The sequence below is a fragment of the Drosophila innubila genome (genome assembly GCF_004354385.1).
Source record: "Drosophila innubila isolate TH190305 chromosome 2L unlocalized genomic scaffold, UK_Dinn_1.0 4_B_2L, whole genome shotgun sequence".
Classification (NCBI taxonomy): Eukaryota; Metazoa; Arthropoda; class Insecta; order Diptera; family Drosophilidae; genus Drosophila; species Drosophila innubila.
In genome coordinates this window covers 17,591,772-17,612,232 of record NW_022995372.1, presented here as the reverse complement: position 1 = coordinate 17,612,232, position 20,461 = coordinate 17,591,772, and the positions used below count along the sequence as shown (strand labels likewise).

At 36.1% G+C, this 20,461-nt stretch overlaps 1 protein-coding gene and 1 long non-coding RNA gene across 3 annotated transcripts; one reads left to right on the top strand and one right to left on the bottom strand.

Moving 5' to 3' along the window:
- Nucleotides 1–112: 112 nt before the first annotated feature.
- On the bottom strand, nucleotides 113–660 carry LOC117781133. Its single transcript, XR_004617149.1, has 2 exons — nucleotides 572–660; nucleotides 113–397 (listed from the first exon to the last, which is right to left on the bottom strand). It is a non-coding gene; the product is annotated as an uncharacterized LOC117781133 (long non-coding RNA).
- A 16,823-nt stretch (nucleotides 661–17,483) lies between these two features.
- On the top strand, nucleotides 17,484–19,208 carry LOC117780811 (integumentary mucin C.1). 2 transcript variants are annotated; one of them, XM_034617476.1, is made up of 3 exons: nucleotides 17,484–17,526; nucleotides 17,611–18,145; nucleotides 18,501–19,208. In XM_034617476.1, exons 1-3 carry the CDS (start codon nucleotides 17,511–17,513, stop codon nucleotides 19,039–19,041), a joined length of 1,092 nt encoding a protein of 363 aa, XP_034473367.1. In that variant the 5' UTR covers nucleotides 17,484–17,510; the 3' UTR covers nucleotides 19,042–19,208. The 2 variants fall into 2 exon arrangements, with proteins under 2 accessions (XP_034473367.1, XP_034473365.1); XM_034617474.1 differs by having other exon boundaries at nucleotides 17,611–18,217.
- Nucleotides 19,209–20,461: the final 1,253 nt, after the last annotated feature.

Here is a 20,461-nt window from a genome sequence, read left to right as displayed (position 1 = left end):
CTCAAATCTTTCTTGATATAGATGCAACTAATTCCTCAAATATTTCTCATTGTAGTCACTTTCTAAATCCTTCCTTTTCTGTCGGTACTCCCATCTCATTTTATCTTTCTGTGTTTTTCTCATGCCTTAAGTTTCAATATTTCCTGAAGTTGTGCTGGACCAGCTTTCACTGATGCAGCTGTCGCTAAGCGGCTCTCACTTCTATTCCCGTGCCGCCCGGACCCGTTCAGTCCCTACTCTATTGTCGTCCTACTCAACTTCTTCAGTTTGGTACTGTTGTTCTGGGCGCCATTCTTTTTGTGTGACTTGGTAGCATCTGCATCGACAATTTTCATTTTCTACCTGGTGTCCTACTTCATTGCCATCTGCATTGCTCAGTCTCTGTTTTTATCTCTCTCTAAAAAAAAAAAAACATTTACTGGAATTTTTTATAGTACAAAACTTTGGTTGCTTTTGTGTTATATTTGCACATAAATCACACAAGTTTCTTGAAATTATTTGCTTCTACTTCATAGTCGTATTTTATAGTGCAGACGTTTTTGAGTATAATGCGATGCCCTGAAATACTCACACCATTGCCACATTGGACCTGTCTCGTCAGAGTTCTACATCCTGCCTGACGCTTTGCATCAGCTTTATTAATAGCTAATAGGCAAAAGCAGTATAGCATTTGTATGAGCATTTTTTTTTTAAATGTATTTCTTTGATGAAAATAATTGAAATAAATATAACATTAATTTTGGACAAAATGATAAAAGTATACTTGAACTTTAAAATGTTTTACATTAGTAAACGAAAACTACGCATATAGGCAACATAATAAATACAAATTAAAAGACACGATAACAAAAATACATTATTGAAATTTACCACCATGTTTTTAACAGTCGATTCATGGCTTATAAATTTCCTATTATTTTATGCTTTATTCAGGAATATATGGATCACAGTAACATAAATATATTTGGTGCCCGAGTGTTATAAAATTGATTTTCTTTTTCATCTCTCTTAACTTACTCGTATGTGTCAATATATTTTTGGCTTAAGCACACCGTTAGCTGACAGGCTGAAAACCTTTGCGCAAAGTCACACAATTTCCATTAGTAGCTAATGAAGCATTAAAAAGTAACGAATAAAGCAACGGAAAAGTACTTAATGCCTTACTTTCAAGGAAGCTGTGAGCTTCTATCAAAAAGCACAGCGAAATACAAAAAGGGAAGAAAAGAATAAAAATGAATAGAAATTGAGAAATAAAATATTTAAAAAATAAAAGAAAAAGCGTAATATGCGTCTAGCTGACTGGAGAATAAAACGAACAAGCTGAAATATAAAAGCATCTCGAATTAAATACCTTTTAGCAATTAATCTGCTTAGCTAATGGACGTTTTCAATGCAGAGGACAACTGCAAGGGAGTTGTGAGGGGGGAGGCGTGGTCGTTGGCATCAAGGCACTTACATTAGGCTTACGGCTCGTTGACCAGGCCAATGCGCCCTGGCTTATGCCATACTATTTGCAGACTAATTTCATTCAATAAACGCGCTCTGTGACCATTGATGCTACCCAAGGCTGGATCAGAGCTGTCCTGAGCCTGAGCCTGAGCCTTCTATGGTCTGCCTTGGCCTGGTGTCTGCTCTATGCTCTCTGTTCTCTGTTCCCGGTTCCCTGTCCCCGTAAATGGTTCAATGGTCAGCACTTGTATGTTTGCCTTTGGCCCGACGATAGCCCACTTGGAATTTAATTTATTTAGTTGCCATTTTAATTGACGAGCTCTCTTCATTTTTATTTTTATTTTCAATATTACTTTAGATTTTTGTGCCAGATTTATATTCAGATTGCCGCCAGTCACTTTCCGTAATGCAGCATTACGAGTTTTTGTAGAAGTTCATTGCACGCCAAAGTCAACTGTAATGCTAATATTGATGACTTCTTCTTACACTTATATACTGTTCAGTTGTATTTTTTAGTACTCATGTTAACATAACATAAATACTTTACTTTGTAGCAATTTGTTTTCTCAATATATATTTAATATATTCATATTTAAAGTACATATAATTAAATTTAATTATTGTTTTTAAAATATTTTATGATTTAAATAAATAATTACAAATAAATACTTGTTCTAGGAATTTTCTTATTTTTGCCCAAACGTTATAATACTCAAAGACAAAAAAAAAAAGACACAGTAAATTCAACATAATTATAATACAATTTAATATATTATATAAAAATAAAATAAATATTTAAATTCATTTAAATTATCATAATTAAAATTAAATAGATATTAACAATTTAAATAATTCTTTGACAAATATCAGCGAAAATATTAAAATTAACTTTGTGAGACGAAATGAAATTAACTACATTTAGATAATTGATAATGTGTAAGAGGCTTATAAATTTCAGATATTATCATTATATATTCAGTATATATTATAAACACTGAATATGTTCTTATATGCGAGTGTTTTCCGCAACATTTTTCCTGACATATGTTCATTTATAATATTGTATTTGTAACATTCAGAACATTCACCGCTGTTCGTTCGCTGTGTTATTTATGTGGCAGGCCATCATATTTTATGTTATTATATATTGAACATATACTTATGTGGCATAACATGCCAACTGCAGGGTCAGGGGCAGCGGTAGGGGAAGGGGAAATGGCCCCAGGATATGGAATGCGGTGGGCAACATCACATAATGATAAATCATGCCCGAGTCTTGTTGCTGCTGTCATAAACAAAAATATTTGATTGAAATGACGTGGGCAGCTTCTGGAGTCGCTCTGTCAGCTCACCTGGCACACAGATTCGCTTGCCTCATTTGGATGTGGTAATATTAAAGTGATCCGAGTGTGCTGCTGAATTGACGAATTCCTCATAAGTAAAATTAACTTTTCCTTTGTTTGATTGCCTCCACTCAATCGAATGCACAGGCTTTTTGTTTCTGTCAAACTGTCCATTCAAACATAAAAAAGAGCTTTTGAAAGCCAATTGCCTCAGCAAATCATCTTGATGTTCAGATTGGTAAAGTAGAGCTTGAGAATTTAATACATAATGGATTAAAATTAATTTGCAAAGATATAGTTTTTTTATTAATCAACAAAGAAAAGTTTAATGGAAAAATAATTACATTAACTAGGCAAAGTTATTGTTTATTAATGACAGGTTTTTTGACATAACTATCTTTGACAGCACAAATAGGTTTTAAACTAATATTTGAAAATAAAGCACATGAAAAGACAAAGACAAGTTTAACATTTAAATAACATAAAAAATGTATTTTTTATTCTGATAAGTATGAATTATATATTATTCATACATATAGTATAGGTAAGCAGAAATATAAGTTGCCGTAGTAGACTTTTATTACATGTCCACTGATTGATTAATCTATCTTCCTAAATGTGACCAATTCAATTATGATTTGTTATACTTATAGTTAAATCATTATGGCAGCTCTATGAATATCTTGCTCTTCTTTTTGTTTTCTGTAGTTGCAAAAGTTATCACAGTTCTGTTGTGCAGATCCTTGCTTTGTTGCTGTTGATTTTATGCGAGTGAAAATGAAATGAAATAAAATATTTGGTTCTTGATTTATTCAGAAATCTCCACAGAGATTTTTATGCTATTTCCCTGGCCAGTGGGTGGTGTGGGCGCAATTTAATACTGCACATAGTAGATCATCTCTGTGTGTGTCCTGTGCGTTTGTTATTAAATAAATTGACTGACACACATACATGCAAAACAAGCTGAAAAGGGGCAGAGAGAGTAGAGAGAGAGAAAAAAGTGAGAGGGAGAGAGAGAGCTAGAGAGAGAGATGAAGCTGTGGCTCGTGTGGAGTCCTGTCAGAGTCCAGTCAGAGTCCTAGGTAGTTCATCATGTCATGAAAATTGTATGGAAATTTAATTGAAAACATAAGCCAAGGATAACAGGCCAAAAAGGACAGGCAATCACACACACACACTACCACACATATGAGCTATATCAAAATGGCAGCATTACATACAAAATGAGAGAGAGAGAGAGAGAGAGAGAGAAAAAGAGAGAGAGAAAGAGAGGCAGAGCTTAACAACTATACACTGAAAAAAAAGACCAAGTTCTAAAATCAAGAACATTCATCTTAAATATTTTGTTCTTAAAATAAGATTATTTTAAGACCAAATTACCAAAACTAAGATTATTAATCTAAAAAATCTTAAAATCTTAATATAAGAATAATAATCTTAAATTGTTAGGAAAGTATAAATAGGTACTATTTCGTATCAAGCAAATGATGGCACCGTGGCGCTCTGGTTAGAGAGGCCGCTTCAGTTGTGAAGCAGTGGGCGGCGGTTCGAATCCCCCTCGTAACAAATTAAAATAACATTTACAAAATTACTAAAACAGAATAAAATATAAATAAATCAAAATTTAAAAATAAAAAAAAATATAAATATAAAAAATAATTTTCATTTATTTTATTTTTTGATTTTAATTTTAAGAACATTTATTCTTAAAATAAGAACTTGGTCTTATTTAAAATGTTCTTAAAATCAAGATGTGTTCTCTTAATTCAAGAATTTGATGTTCTCGACGCATTTTTTAGACCAAAAATCTTAATTCTGAGACCAAAATCTTGATTTTAGAACATTTTTTTTATCAGTGTAGCCGGCGTCTGCCTCCCAACTGACTTCTCTGCTTATTGTGGTCGACGCGCAGGAAGTGTACGAAATGATATAAATAAATAAACAAACTACAAGATAAAGCTATTTGCAATTTGATTGTCAATTTTCATGAGGATGGCAAGGACATTTCCGCCGTAAATGAAACTTTTCCATTCATTTTCCATACATCATTCCTTCGCCTCACTCTCTGCGTTTGTCAATATTTCAGCCATTTACTCATTGATGCAGTCAACGAAATTTCCTTAATTCAAAATGCGCCAATGTAAACAAAAAAACTCAATGTTGTGTACTGGGCGTGTGCTAATTTCATAATCCAAATAAAGTTTCAATTAATTTGGCCAGCGCAGCATTTCAATTTTTGTTTTCTATTTTCTCTTTTTTTTTAACGAAAATGAAAGAAAATTTGTAGCTTCCCGCGACCAAATTGTATGGGATATTATTCAGAAAATTTGCAGCTTGAATGGTTGAGTAAATATGTAATCATTGTGGGTACAGTTGAGCGTTAAAATTTTCCTCTTTTCCAAAGTGCTTTCACGTGCAGCTGACCCAGTGAAAATGGCGCCAAGTAAAATTTGTAAATAGCTGAGCTGGCCAACAAATTGGCTCTCAGAATATTCACCAAAAGGGGAATGTTAAAAGATGAGGGTTTAAACAAGTTTGGATAATTATTATAATAAATTCTAATAAAGAAAATGTAAATAATAGAGCTGAGCATTTCTGACTTATAAGTATATACTTAATGGAATATTTAAAGTCATTAATATTAATAATGATGAGTTAATATATTAAGTCAATAATAAACTTATATGTATTAGACAATCAGTGGGAGATAGAGTGCAGATAGACAACATTTAATGAGTTATAAGGATTTTAATATTTATTGCCACTTCTCACATTTTTCACAATTCTCCTGATCTCATCGCAGCCTCTGCAATGGCTACGCTTCATTAAAAGGTACTTGAAATTTAAATGTGCCCATAAAAAGAATGCAAAAGCGGGAAATGCCAAACAAATGATGGCCCTTTCAACCCGCCAATTGGCAACTCATCTGGCGTGGCATTAACCCCATTGACACCGGCATGAAAAAGCGGCCCAGACTGAGGCTCAGCAAAAAAATGTTTGGCAGCAAAAATTATAAACCACTCGAGCATATTTTGCAAGTCCCCAAACTCCGCTGATGGGAGGACCTAGGTCCTTGCCAGCCTTTCATATGGTTGGCCATTTTTTTTCTGTTGTTTTTATATTCTTTTTGTTATCGTTACTGTCACTGTTGTTGTTGCTATACGCTTACCATTTTTCATGAGCGGCCGAAAAAGTTGAAACGGAAATGCGACCATACAAGCGGATATGAGACGGGACGGACGGGGAATATATATAGATGCGATATATAACCGAGACCGCGTCGCGCCAACCTATAAATAAAAGAAATTCTACCCGAAATCCCCAATTCCCGACATGAAGCATGCAACATTTGTTACTGCGTGGACAGCGAATGAACGAAGGATTCGACTCGGCTTCGACTTTGGTATCGGTTTGAGGAATTTTTCTCTACTTTATTTTGTAATAAATGCTTTTTTTTGCTGCGTGTTTGGTTATTAACGTACGACTAGAAGCAAATATATGAGTATACTTTTTGGCTGGCAGTCGAAACGCAGTCAGCGACCGGAAGCTAGTGAAATTATTTTTAAACGGCTTGATGTCTGACATAAAATGAGAGAGAGAGGGACATAGAGAGACAGAGAGTGGGACACATATTGTGTGGGAGTTTCAGCCTGGGAATGTAAGGTTATGTGAAACAAAAGCTCAGAAAAACATCAGCCAGCTATGAAGAAAGGCGAATCCGCTTTAAATGTCAGCCATTTATTAAGTCCCGTCCACAGGGGCGAACAGCAGACAAGCAAATGGCAAATGGAAACCGTCAGAGTCGCTTGGCCAAGTCACTCAGACAGTCAGAGTTGTCGAGACAGTCAGAGACAGTCGAGACAGCTCTTCTGTTTCTGCCCGATTCTGGCCTGTGGTCAGTGAGATATGAACGGGTGAACGATTCTTACGGGCAACTTTTGCTTAAAGCTCTGATTACGCAAGTACTAACAGCGCTGAATAGTAACAATTTGTGATAGTTTTAGTACCGGTAATAAATTATGATAATAATAACCAAAATTTATATTCATATGTCTATCAGATTGTTCAATAAAACATTTGTAATCAACAAAAAGGTAATCTATTAAACTTATTTTACACGGAAACGATTTTATTTAAATTTATTGGTTCTTCATACATAACATTTTTTCTGGATAATATGATTTTAATAACATTTTTCTTTGGAAACAACCAAACGAAATGTCGATGTTCTTGAAATGTCTTACATTTAATTTTTCGAGCATATTTTCAGAGCCTATATTAATTTTATTTGCTTCAAATTTCAAATTAATTCTGAGTGACTTTTAAATTTTTTAATTTAACTAACTTTTTCTTTGCTATCTTTTCCAGTTTTCATAATTAATTTAATTTAAGTTAACAAATAAATAAATAATTTAAATTTATTAAAAGAGGCTCTGATTACCTCAAATCGCACCATGAATCGCGTATTTATTTGTTCTGATTCTTTCAACCGTAGCTTTATCTATATAAAGCAACAAAATGATCATTGGTGAATTTAAGTATTTTTTAATTAATATTAAATTGGGCTTAGTATCTTACAAAATATTATGGTATCGGTATGACAATATTGGCCTATTGTCAAAAGAATATGTTTCACTAATAAAAATCGTTTGAACTAAGAGACTTGACAAACAAACAAACCGTGCACTTTCGCCATTTATATTTATAAACCACAAAAGATTGCAGATCCTGTTTCCACACTGTCCACCCTTTTTTGACCCCTCTCTTCTCAATACCCCCCTCTTCTGCTTATTTGACACACGCAAAAATACAAACATTAAAAGTCCATTACCACCATTGCATACTTTGCAGCAATGCGAGACGTCGACATTTTTTGGAATACATTTATTTGACAATTTTGCTGTGGTGTTTTGGGAAGGGGGAGTGGGTGGTGGGAGGGGGGAAGAGAGGAAATGGGGGTCGCGCCGCTGACTCCAAAACCCCTCAGCTCAGCTCAGACCGCTGTTTCTCGGCAGTTGATTGTGACGGCAACCGAAATAGTACGTATACGCCATGTATGCCGTGCATATGTGCCCAAATGAATGCAATGTATTTCTTTTTGTGTCCGACAAAACGGAAATGGAGTTATATTGGCGCCTCTGACATCCGGTATTTTGGCATGACAGCATTTTGTTTGGTCTCCCCAAAAAAAGTGGCAACAAACCGAACACGCAGCTGCATTAATTGTTTTGACTAGTTTCGAAATGTTGTGTTCAACCATTTTGATAGCTGGCCAACCGACTGAGCTCAATGATATTTCATTTGAATTTTGCATTTCACTAGCATAAACTAGCTAAATGTGTTTTCTATTCTTTTTATTTTTCCATATATTTTCAAGCCCGCACTTTTAGCCAAATTAGCAACAAAAACTCACACACAAACTAATATTTTTGGAGTAGTTTTAACTGCGTTTCATTCTACCCCATACACAAAATGAGATGCAAATGAATTTAATTGAAACTATTTTTGCCACTTTTTTCTATAACTACTTAGTGAAATACTGCTTTTAGTTAATGAATGCAAATATCCTGTCAAAGTGTCTCGAAGGGTATGATAAACTAGTTAAAATGAATGCAGTTATAAATAAATAGTTATAATAAATTGAAGATGTTCGTTTTGCAGATAGGGTATCGTTTAGACTTGTAATTAATTGAATTTGCCTGTCAGAGTGTGAGAATTATATATGTATACAGGAATAGAATATGCAGACGCCCTTTGCTTTTCTATTATGTTCTTTCATAAATGCATACTTGTTTTTAATTAATTACACTTGAAAAGCAATCAAATTTGGCAGAATTTCTTTCGTTTAGAATGCATAACTTTGACAGACAGTGTATTTCAGTATTTTTGATTTTTCATTCCAAATTATAAGGTTTTTTTTACCTTTTCTACACATGCTCGACGTAATTGAGGTACTCGTAGAGGTCTTGCATTTCAAAACCACGGCAAAGGCAGCTGCATTCGACTAGCTTTTTATGTTTGTCCCAGAAATTAGTATACATTTTAAATGCTCATTCTGACAACAACAAAAAACAAACAACTAGCAAGAAACAACAAAGCAACAACCGGACAATTTGCGTGGGCGACCCAACGCTGATTATGATGACGACCTGGGCACATTAATGCTGATGTTGCTGCTAAGTAGCACTCCCAGAACCCATTTCCATTCCCATTCCCATTGCCTTAAAACCGGCAGTAGGTAAACAAATATGGTTTTAACTGAAAAGAGCTGATACAGCAAGAGAGAGCAAGAGAGAGAGAGAGAGAGAGAGAGAGAGATAAAGTAGAAAATCGTTGAAACTCAAAAAAGTCTCAGCGGTTGTCAGGACAGCAACAACAGTTCTGACTCTCTCTCTCTCTCTTTCTCTTTGTGTATCTGTCTCTTTCTCTGATGTTGTCTCACTCTCTTGGCTTTGCAATTAAATATGCACATTCTCATTAAAAGTTTGCGCCATTAATAAACGCCAACAGGGATGTAATTTAATACGGTTAAAAAGTACGACACGTGGAAACCCAGAAAGCAAGACATGCTGACTAAAGGAGAGATACGTGTAGGTGTGTATAGTAAGAGTAGGAGTAGGAGGAGGAGTGACAGTGGCAGTGGGAGTAGGGCACCCTACACAAACACACACACACAAACACACACACACATTGCATTACATTTAACATGCAGCCCTTGGAGAGTTGTCTTAACGCTCCCAAACAAAGCTCATAAAATTTGCAAATGTAAATAATTTTCTTAACGAAATTTTCACGTTGCTCGCTTTTTGCTACTTTGCCCTCGACCACATTAAAGCTTGCCAGGATACACGGCGCAAATTTGTCAACTGACAGGACAACACTCAGACATGGCACATATGGCTATTGGCCTGCTTACTATAGACTCATCTTCCCGCTTCCCGCTCCCCTTGTACCCACTGTCCTCTCACCTCCTACGACATTCCAAGCATAAATAATAAATAATTGAAAATGTCTCACGGGAATTCTTTGGCTCGTCTTCGTTTCGTGTGAACTCTGTCAGCCAACAATTTGGCCTTAATATTAGAGCAGACCAGCCAAAGACTTTGACTTGTCCATAAACTAGTCTGGGTATATTAGCTAAGTCTTTCGATTTGTGTCTTTTGCGAAAAAGTTTTAAAATTATTTGGAAAATAATGCTTCATATTTTTTTCGAGCTCAATTAAAGTTACCCCGAGACAGAAAAATGTCTTAGCTACATCAGAGCTGAACCAATTTGTTATTAATGTTAATTATCTAAATTTATTAATTAATTTAAGTTGATGCATTTTCTAGAGAGAGCAAAATGACAGTGCAATATTCTGAGATATTACTGTAGTTCCTTCCTTTATCCTATTTAATAATAAATAAACAGGAATTTAAAAATAAAAATCCATCTATAATATCCCTCTGATCACCGATTGCTGTCTAATATGTGTTATGAAAACTTCAAAGTAATAAACATTAAAACAATAAATTAAGCTAACTTTGTCAACACTGATCTAATATTGGATTTTTTTATTGATTAATAATAAATTACATAAAAACATTCTATATTGTTAGATAATTTAAAACTTTTTTGATTACAAGCAATTAAAATTAACTTACTTGATATTTGCGCTGATCTAATCAGTGCTTAAGTTATTTCAGAATTTATTTTATAAATGTAGTTAATCTTTTTACTTCTTCTAATCAAGGGTATTTCTAAGTTAAGATACAGTTGTACCGCTTTCTAAGTAGTTTCTTGTAAAACCACATTAATTGCATACAACTAGGCGCTGTGGCAGAACGATGACAGGCTCAGAGTCTTGACTGGCGTTTTCTTGGGCCAATTCCGGCGGGAAATTAAAGTAAGAGTTTACGCTTTTTTAGCCTCAAACACACACGCACTTCTGCCACGCCCACAACAATCTTGGAGCGAATATCAGGAACACAGAGGATGAGGAAGAAGAGGGAGCTGTGGCACATGAAATTGTTGCTCATTATGTATTTATGTCAATTTCTGGGTCGCTCTTCAGTGTGTGTGTGTGTGTGGCATGCCGCAATGACATGTAAAACCTTTTTGGGCCTACAGTCTTCTTACACAGATCCACCTGGCCAACATTTAATGACTTTGGCTTGCTCTCTTTTGGGACGCATTTAGCGTGTAAATTTCGCTGTACATTTTCGCCGTTACATTTTTACTCTTTCAGCAATCGTAAAGCTGTGTGCGTGTGTGTGCATATTTCAGTTATTTTTATTTCAGCGTTACTTTTTATATACATACTCCAACACATTGGCATAAGTACACATATGTATATATATGATCACGTTTGTTTGTCGTTTTTATGTTCTCATGTACTTTAACATTCGATGCGGGGGAGCCTTTATGAAGCGGTGGAGAGGGGGAAGTGGAAGGTGAAGAGGGAGCTGGAGATAAAATGGGAACAGCAGCCAGAGCAGAAGCTGCAGCGGTAAAGTTTTTGTGAGTCCTGCGAATTGTAAAGGGATTTGCTTTGTGACTCTCAAATTCTGATGACTTGGGTGAAAGATAAAAATACTTTTATATGGTCATCATACAAGGCATAAATCATGAAACACCAAAAATGAGCAGAGCTCACGTCGAAAAAATCCCAATCAAGAGCGAGTCAATCACTTTATTTTCATTAGTATCAGCAGTGGTATATAAATCCAAATTAAATATCCACTCACCCTATTATAATCATAATTAAAGTTAGTAAGTAAGTTTAGAAATTACAATTAAAATAATTATGTTTATGTGTTTTTCTTGAGTGTAACAAAACAGATACAAATATTTTTAAAATATAGATTGTAATATTGCAAATATATTAGTCACTACGATAGGTTATAAGTGATTAATCAGTCCTTGGCAATATAAATTTATAATGCTTAAACTATTTAAAAATTCTTGCGATCTATTTAGCTTTATTTTAATACGAAAAGGCGCTCCATTTTAAATAGAAAAGGAGGAGTGAAAGCTCTGCTAGTCAGAGGGCATGTCAGATACTAATGCTTAGTTGTTTTTGGTTAAATTTATCAGTCGGTTATATTATGCGTGCCTGGCATTGTAGTTTGGCATGTATTAGCTAAACTGGATGCTTCGTAGAAGCTGATAAATAATTTAAAAGAAAGCAAAAACAAAACACACAACGGCAAACTTGGAGTTCAACCTGGAAGACGGAGCCGGAAGATGCCATTGAAAGGAGCTGAGACGCATAAGTTTGTCTTGTGATGAAATAAATTTACTTGCATGCCATAGACACACAACATACACCCACACACACAACATACACCCACACACAGACGGCATATACACACACACACACACATGCAGTCAAGTGCACTCTGCTAACTAAATTTTACGCTGCGTACGCGACTCAGTGGAGTGCAAAAGGCATTGGACTGACTTGGACTGACTTGGACTGACTTATGGCAAGATAAGCAGCCGAGTTTGAGTTACAGGTTAATTTATTATTGAAACTAATGTTGGCAGTCCAATAGGGTATTCAACTGAGGTTGAGGGTTGGGGGTTGGGGGTTGGGGGTTGAGATTGTCATTGCAGGTGCCATGCTGACGTCGCCGGTTCGGTGAGTCAGTTCCCCAGGAAGGAAAGGGACTTGGTAGGCTAAGTTTGAGGCGCAAATTATGAAATTCAACTTGACAAATGTCAGTGACATTAATTAAACGTTGAGATATGGCAACAGCAGCAGCGGCAGTCAGACAGGAGGTGTCAGTTAGTAGAAAGGGGGCCGCCTTAAAGGGTTGTTGCCATTTCAGAGGCGTGGTGAGTGGCTGTTAACTAATCGAACCAAAATGTCATTTATGAAAATCAATAAGTTGCTCCTAACTCGATTGATAGGTGCTGAGCAATTCAATTGAACTTAATTTACACTTTTTGCTCTATAGGAAATTGCTAAATCGTGTTTTCGGTTTACTGCTTTAAGACAGGCGATGCTTTTAATGAAATGCCAACAACATTTAAAGCTGCCACCGTCGTCCATTTTTTATTTTATTTTATTTTTTTTCGCACACTTCGCCAGCTTCCGTTTCCGGCGGCAAGCAAAGCAATGCAAACGTAGCCCACGCTCTGACTTTCCTCTCTCCTTTCTCTCTCACTCACTCTGCATCACGCTTTTGGTCTCTGCGTATTTTCTTTTTTGTTTTTACTGGCATAAAAATCATTAAACTGATTTATATTCCGTTTGATCCCCTCGTTTCCCTCGACTACGCGTCATGTGTATACCCGTCGTTGAATTTCTGTTGCTCTTTCGCTTCTATACCCTATGAAAGTGATGACATGGGGTAACTCGGCAATTTTATATATCCACCTTGTTTTATGACTGATATTATCTACGGAAACTTTTGTATATTTTAAAATAAAAATTAATTACAGCAAGAATAAACTTATTTTTTTAAGTTTATAATTGAAAATATAGTTTGTTTTTATTAATATCTAAAAAATTTAAGTTTCTCTTACACTAACGATTTAACTCGAAATAATACTCAGCTATTTATATTTAATTTTAACAAATTCTTACTTTTTTATTTAGTTTTGTGACAAAATTTTTAAAAAATAATTAAATATATTCATTATGTAAAGCCAACATTAATTAAATATCTATTAAAAATGAATTTAAATTTAAATTTGATTAAACAATTTCTTCAGTTTTAATTACTGCATTTCAAGAGAATTTGTTGAGTAGTTAAACTAATATAATTATAGAACCCATACTTTTTATTTTAATCTTACTTATTTTTTTGTTTATTAATTTTCCTATTGGCATGTCTAAATCAACGAAAAACATATAATATATACAAAACATATATGCATATAGAGTATTTGTCGGATGTGCATTTGCCATTTTAACAGTCGTACATGTTTCTTCTTTTCGTGGGCATGCTTAAACTTGAGTTCAAGTTTGATAAAAGGGTCGCCGACAGACCTTGCTCATTCCCAGTTGCAGAACCCACACGAAATTCGATAATTCAAGTCAATTTCGCATGTGTCGGGGTCGCTCAAGGGTTAAGTGATTTCTTTTGTTTCTTTTTTCTACTCTTTCTTATCGAATGCATTTAGTCAAGTGTAAAATAAAGTCGCATAAACAAGCACAGCTAGCTGGAAAACACATGAAAAATTTAAGGTTTTTCTTTCGCAAAAAAAAAAATATTTAAATTCTCAACTATTGATTTTGATCAAAACTAAGCCTATCGTCCTTCCTCTCTTTTTCCCACTATTTCGCAATCTCTATCTCTGTCTGTGTCCATGGTTTTGGCTAATACGCTGCAGGCGGTCACCAATATTAAAAAATGTTGACCCAAAATGTTTGCACAGTTGTTGCCTTTAGTTGGGTTACCCAACAAACCCTCTTCCCTCTCTTCGTTCGGTAAGGGCAACCACCTTGAAAGGGTTGTCGTTACAGAAATTCAATTCAATTTCGTTGAAATGTTTTATTATATGGATTTTGTTGTTGTCGTTGTTGCCTGATTTTAATGTAATTGCCGGTAATAGCAAACACTTTTTATGGCCTAACAAGTTGTTGTCGTTGTTGTCGCTGTTGTTGTTGTTGTTGTTGCTACCATTGTCGTTGTCGTTGTTGCTGTGGCCACGCTTAATGTGTGCTTGATAACATGTTGTACGAAATTTGCAGTTATTCCAAATTGAATACTAATTTAAAAACAATTTTCACGTTTTCTCTTTTGTTTGTTGGGGCATTGAATGCAAACATTATCTAATACTATAGTTGCCCAAATATGTGTCAATTTAAATATACTTAAATGCCTTTGAGAGACTTTAATTTATTGTTATGGAGAATGTTTCGCAGGAATTTTCTCTTAATTTCAAAGCAAAGTTTAACATCCTTTGCTTTTCGTAAGTCATAAAATTGTTGAGCAATATTCCCTAATATTGTTTCCCTACATCCATAAAATAATTTTAAGTCATGAGTCATTCTCTTAAGAACTTTTCCGCTTTTTTCTGTCGTACAAATGATTATTCTAGTAAACAAAAAAAAAATTTTAAAAAAAGTATCTGTTGACGAATTGCACAGCAAATGTCAAAATAACATAATAACATATTTAAACGCAGCCTGTTTTCAACCGAAGTGCAAATACCCTTCCATTGCTCAATTCCTTGGTAGGCTGTAGTTCTTAAATTTGTAGGTATTTTTCTTAGTATTCGCATGACTTGTGTAATGTTTCCTGTTTCTGTCAAGTTGATGGCTATCAAGCCTCGTTTATTTTGATAATTGTTTTTGATGTGGCATGAAAATTCGAAAAGCCAAGAGGCCTCAAGAGGCCTCGCACACGCACGACTCTTGTCACGGAAACGACAAGTTTTCGATATGCCCGCCCAACTAACATATTCCTAGACTGAACGGTGCCTTATCAATTTAATTGTAATTACAAACTACTACGCATCTACTATCTAATATACAACATCTGCATCATTAATTCTTATCACGGGGATTCAGGAAAATACGCGAAAACATGTGCTCGACAATTTTATCAGTGGTACATCAACCCGAACAACTTTGAACAGGTTACTGGATCCTATTGCTGACTAATAATTTAGATGAAAAATATGAGTAATCTTAATAAAAAAAGATCTCAGTTTATATTTCTATTATTTAGAGCAATAGGGAAAATTAAATAAATTAATTTAAATGTCTCGGAAAAATTCTACGATTCTTTATAGTGAATAAAAGCTAAATTAAAAAAGAACATTTAATTTAATTTTTTACAATTATAGTCTGTTGAGAATTTTAATAAATAAATGTTGGTCAATCTTGTCAAAAATTGAAATTTCGGACAGTTTTTGAACACCGAAGTTCAGTTAAGTGGTTTTCAAAGCTCATCTGTAGAGGTTTGTGAAAAGCACCTGGCAAATACTCGAATATTACTATTCATTTGAAGTGAATGCTTTGGGGGCTAGTTACTTGCTTGCACTATGGTCCGGATGACGATTATTTTGGAAAAAAGTCGTTTTTTAAAGTTGTTCAAATTAACGTTTTTTTTATGGCGATGCATTCAAAATACTTCCACCTCAAATGCTGCATAACCAAAATTTTCACATTTTCCAACACTGTTTAGCAATCAGATGTGAAACAGAGTTGATTTGAACGAAGTGCACATGAAACTCTTATTGCAATTTTGTAGGTAAAATTTAATTACTTGGTGGCACTAGTTAAGAAGCTTTTTTAAAAAAATTTATCATGGATTATATTCATTATGGCTTGTACTTTGTGTTTATTTATCTCCATTGTTAAAAATCAAAGTGCAATGTATAGTGTATAGTGTGTAGTGTATGAAATGTTAACTTTAAAAAGCCGTAACTAATTTTGCTAGCATATGCTAGCAATGCGACTAATATGCTATTTTGCGTAGAATCATTGCGTGTTGCGACAATTGGCGAAAATTACTTAAATTGGCGAAACTCGTGTTTACGTATTGAATAAATGATAAATCTTTACAATCGACAAAAAATAAAAATTTATATTTTCATACAAAAAGTTAGTTCACGACCGATTTTAATAATTTGAACAATATGATATTATAAATGAAAGTATTTCGATCTTGATATATGTTGGTCAGAATGTCAGTAGCATAATATTACTTATATACGATCAGTTTGGTCGGATATTTTGGAAAAAAATACCGTTTTTATAAAAAAAGTGACTTTTTGACTGATAATTCCTATTATTTCTATATGATATAGTTGTCCGATTTGGATGAAATTTTGCCAACACGTTACGTGCATAGTAACACGCCTAACCTGTAGTGGTCTGTTTGGTCCTGATATCTTGAAAAACAAAAATTTTACATATCGCAGAATCCGAAATAAAGGCGGGACCACGTCCACTTTTCTAGGCAATTTGCGTATTGATATCATAAGCCCAATGCAAAAAACTAGACCAAAAAATCTTCATTCGTTTTCGAGTTATTAATTTATTTTTAAAAAATCGTCATCCGGACCATAGTGGCTTGGCTTGATAAATTCCTTTGACAGTGCGAGGACAGGTCTAAGTCCTAATAGGAGACTCAACATGAAAGCCACTCAACTACGAAATAGACAACAAATATGTTCAATTTGAATCGTGTTCAACTATGCGTAGTTGTTGTTTAAGTGTGTGTGAGTGTGTGAATGGGCGAGTGTATGTGCATAATTAATTAAACAATTGTAAATTCCTTTGATAAATTAACGTCACCAAGCTAAGACCACACATACGCATACAGTGGGGAGAGGAGAGGAGAGAGAGAGAGATACACAGAATGGGATTTATTGGTATTGGGTGTTGTTTGGGAGCAAGATAGAACCGCAGAATTTGCCAAGTTCCGTTTGTCACATTTCCGAGTGCAAACAATTAAATAAATGGGAAAATATGAAGAGCAATTTTGGTATCGATAAGATATACCAAAAGGTTCGACATCAAACACAAGGTAAGGCACTTACCGCACAGCTTCCAGGGCAGCATTCAATATCAAGGTAACACCTGAGAGATATCTATCGATGAGGCGATAAGGCACCAAAGAACAACAATCATATACTAAAGATGCGTATCGCACCACCCAACGCTATCATATAAAAGCGGGTGCCAATCGGAGCAATATCATTTGTGTAAAGCATCTGTGCCAAGTTTGCTACCAGAAACCAATACAAGAGAAATACCTGAATCACACTCGAAGATGAGAGCTTATTACGGTATGAAAAGACAAACGGACTAACCCTTAACCCTTTACCAATAACCATTAACCTTTGTCCCCTTGATCCTTCTCCTCATTGCAGTCCTTGCCTGCCTGGCCGTCCTGGTTGCCGTCAGTGGCGCCGCCAACATAAGACCCTCGGTGACCGCCGTCAACAACCAGTTGTACCGCCGCTATGTCTGCGCAAATAAAGAGGATGGATTCCGCGCTCTCGTGCCCGGCAGCTGCTCCAACTACTATGAGTGCCAGAGTGGTCTCGCCATTGAGACCGTCTGCTCCCGCTTCTTTGATGCCAAGGTCAAGCAATGTGTCAACTACAATACCGGGTGCATTGAAGTCAAGCAAACTGCATCTGTGACTGCTATTGGTGGCAACTCAGCTGCTCCTTGCGCTGAAACCGTAACCACTCCATGCGCTCCGGTAGTAACAACTCCATGTGCTCCAGTGCCAACAACACCGTGCGCTCCAGAAACAACAACCACATGCACTCCAGCAACAACAACCACATGTACCACCACCACATGCACTCCAGCAACAACAACCACATGCACTACCACCACATGCACTCCAGCAACAACGACAACAACCACTACACATGCTCCAGCAACAACAACCACATGCACTACCACCACATGCACTCCAGCAACAACGACAACAACCACTACCCAGGCTCCAGCAACAACAACCACATGCACTACCACCATGCATCCAGCAACAGCGACAACAACCACTATCATTCCAGCAACAACAATATATGCTACCACGTGCATCAGCAACAACGACATGACCGCTGCCGGATCCAGACAAACAACTGCCTGCCACGTGCATCCGTGAACCGAGACAATGACCACTGCCGGATCGGCAACAAACCACGTGTACTGCCACGTGCATCAGCAACAACCGACCACATGCACTGCGCCCACGTGTATCAGCAACAACGACCGTGCCTGACCTGTATCCGCAGACAACCACATGCACTACCACCACATGCACTCCAGCAACAACAACCACATGCACTACCACCACATGCACTCCAGCAACAACAACCACATGTACTCCGGCAACAACAACCACATGCACGACCACCACATGCACACCAGCAACAACAACTTCTTGCGCTCCAGTAATAACAACTCCATGCGGTCCAGAAACAACAACCACATGCGGTCCAGCCGTAACCACTAAGTGCGCTCCATCTTCGGGAAAGGTAGTGCCTTCTTCCCTTAGTGTAAGGCCCGTCGTAAGACCAAGTGGTCCTCTCCCCGAGGTGGCCCATCAACCCATCCAGATGGCCTCCGCACCCAGCGAGCTGAACATGGACCTGTACACGAGCTACGTGTGCCGCAGCAAGCCCGATGGATTCATGTTGGCCTCCCTCACGAGCTGCAACAACTACTACATCTGCCGCTATGGAATGCCCCTGCAGGTTAGCTGTGGTCAGAAGTACTTCAACGCCCTGAAGGGCATCTGCGATCTGCCCGAGAATACACGCTGTGTGCAGCCACAGGCTTAGATGAGCCACCCGACAGCACCTCAAGACGCCACCTACAGCAGAAGAAAAACGCGAGGACTTAATCCACCAGTTTCCATATTAATTAATTAAGTTTACGCTCTAACAGAGCTCAATTCGATGTAAAGATAAAATACAGAAATGCAAATGCTAATACAGGCCATAAAATATAAGTTTTCTTTGTCTATTACACAACGCAATTCGATCAGAAAGATAATGATATATATTAGTGTTAACCATATAGTTGTTCAAGGAAACAACCATCAGAGAGTATAACATAATAGAATGGGAAATATTTGAGGATTAGAAAGCAGTATTCACCCTACTTTCAATTAATTTGTAATTTGTGCTCATCCTAAAAGCATGCTACATATATTTTTATTATAGAAAATTATCTGCATATCAAACAAGCACGAAAAATGTTTTACAGAATGCTTTTGGACACCACCTTATTTAAGACACTGAAGGTATTAAGCAGGTACATTTCTTATATTGTTAAATATGTATCTAATATAATCATTTTGAGCTGAAGGAGACTATTTTTCCAAAATGTGGCGGAGTTGCAAATTATTTTACCCGAAAATATTATCAGGTGTGTTGCAGAAATCTCTTGAGATTTTGACGATAAATGTTTTTAAAAAAAACCATTAGAAATGTTAGTGTTCCTCAAATGTTAGAGATTTAATATTTTCGAACATATCTTTTTTTCATTTTTATATTATTCAATTTAAAGATATTTTAATTCATTTAATTAATATTTAATTTTGTCAAATCTCTCAAGAATTTTTTTAGATATTTGAGAGCAATGGTTTGCTTTTCAAGGAAAACCAACAATTGCTTTTGGGTTGCTTTAGCGCTGTTAAAGCTTTTTAAATTACACCTGTATGTCTTAATTTTGACTATTTATTAATCGTCACTTAAACATATATCTTTTCATATAGTTAAGATTTCCACAAATAGAAAGTGTATCCACTGCAGCTTTTGGTTTGCTTCACTTAAACTGGCGTCAAAATTGGCCTGGTTTTGCGGTCATTACCTAAGAGACGACTACGCTGCCTTTCTTTCACCAAGAGGGGCAAAAGGGGTGCCATATTATTAAGGTGCTCCCATTCAAAATGTAGCTGGCCAGGGCAAATAACGACACACTCAAGTGTGTGTGTGTGTGTACACTCGCACTCCCCCATTGCTCCCCTCTTGTGGTTGCTGTCAAAGTGCCATTAAAGTCAAGCGCGCCCTTAGTTGGCTTTACAAAAATAGCATAAGGGGATTTGGTTGACCAGCAAAAAGAGCAACAACAAAGACTACCGAAACTGACCACAATGCGCTTTAAGGCTTATTGAAGGGCGACTGGACAGGCTGTCCATTACCTTATGGGGTTAGTTGTGGCCTAGGATTGTGTATTAACGGCTTAGTCAACATGTTT